Genomic DNA, 760 nt, shown 5'->3' on the forward strand with positions numbered 1-760 from the left:
CACTGGGGAAGGCCGCCGAGTTCTGGGCCGCTGAACAGGGTCGGCGATCTGGTTCGCCAGGACGGAGGTGCCACCGCTAATTCGTGATTCACCGTGGCGGCGTTTGACTCCCTCTCTCAGTCCGCCTTGTCGAGCTGTGACCGAGGCGCGGTGAGGGCAAAGCTCTCTGCTTGACCTCGTCCCGAGAGGGAAGACAACGGTCCCGACTGACGCCCTAAAGCACTGGAGTTGATTTAACAGTCAGTTGTCGCTTCCAAGCCGCAGTGACGCCGTCCGCTTTTAGCCTGGAGAGTTTTAGTTAAGGGCCCTGTCGGCCGAGCGGTTTTTGTAATTTTTTAAATTCTTTTAGCTCTGTAGAATTCATATTAAAATTTAATGACCCGTTCAGTCCACTTCGATGTCTTTCCCCCTGCACTTGGGCTCACGCTGCGGGTCCCTGAAACCGACCGCGCAGGGGCCCCCGACTTGTTCGCGCTTTCCCCCATTTGGCGCTTTCTTTGCGCCCCGCTTTGGACGGCGTCTCCCCGCCGGTGTCCCACCCGTCCACCCAGCGGCCTCTTTGGCTTTCTGCCGATCCGGCAGGAGACTCCAATGGATAAAGAAGAGAACGGCCAGGCCGGGGAACCACTCTCTGAGTAAAAAACCTTCCTCTAATATCCCCCTTGAACTTCCCACCCCTTACCTTAAAGCCATGTCCTCTTGTATTGAGCAGTGGTGCCCTGGGGAAGAGGCGCTGACTATCCACTCTATCTATTCCTCT

The 760-nt window shown here is 56.6% G+C and overlaps 1 protein-coding gene across 1 annotated transcript in view; it reads left to right on the forward strand.

The window, feature by feature from the left end:
- The first annotated feature begins 375 nt into the window (after positions 1–375).
- Positions 376–760, forward strand: part of LOC134340210 (uncharacterized) — an 82,718-nt gene continuing 82,333 nt past the window's right edge. Inside the window, exon 1 of the mRNA XM_063037186.1 lies at positions 376–635. Within this exon, the coding sequence (XP_062893256.1) occupies positions 376–635 (260 nt within the window). The remainder of the gene's footprint in view (positions 636–760) is intronic.

This window comes from Mobula hypostoma, chromosome X1 (assembly GCF_963921235.1).
Source record: "Mobula hypostoma chromosome X1, sMobHyp1.1, whole genome shotgun sequence".
In the NCBI taxonomy this organism is placed as follows: domain Eukaryota; kingdom Metazoa; phylum Chordata; class Chondrichthyes; order Myliobatiformes; family Myliobatidae; genus Mobula; species Mobula hypostoma.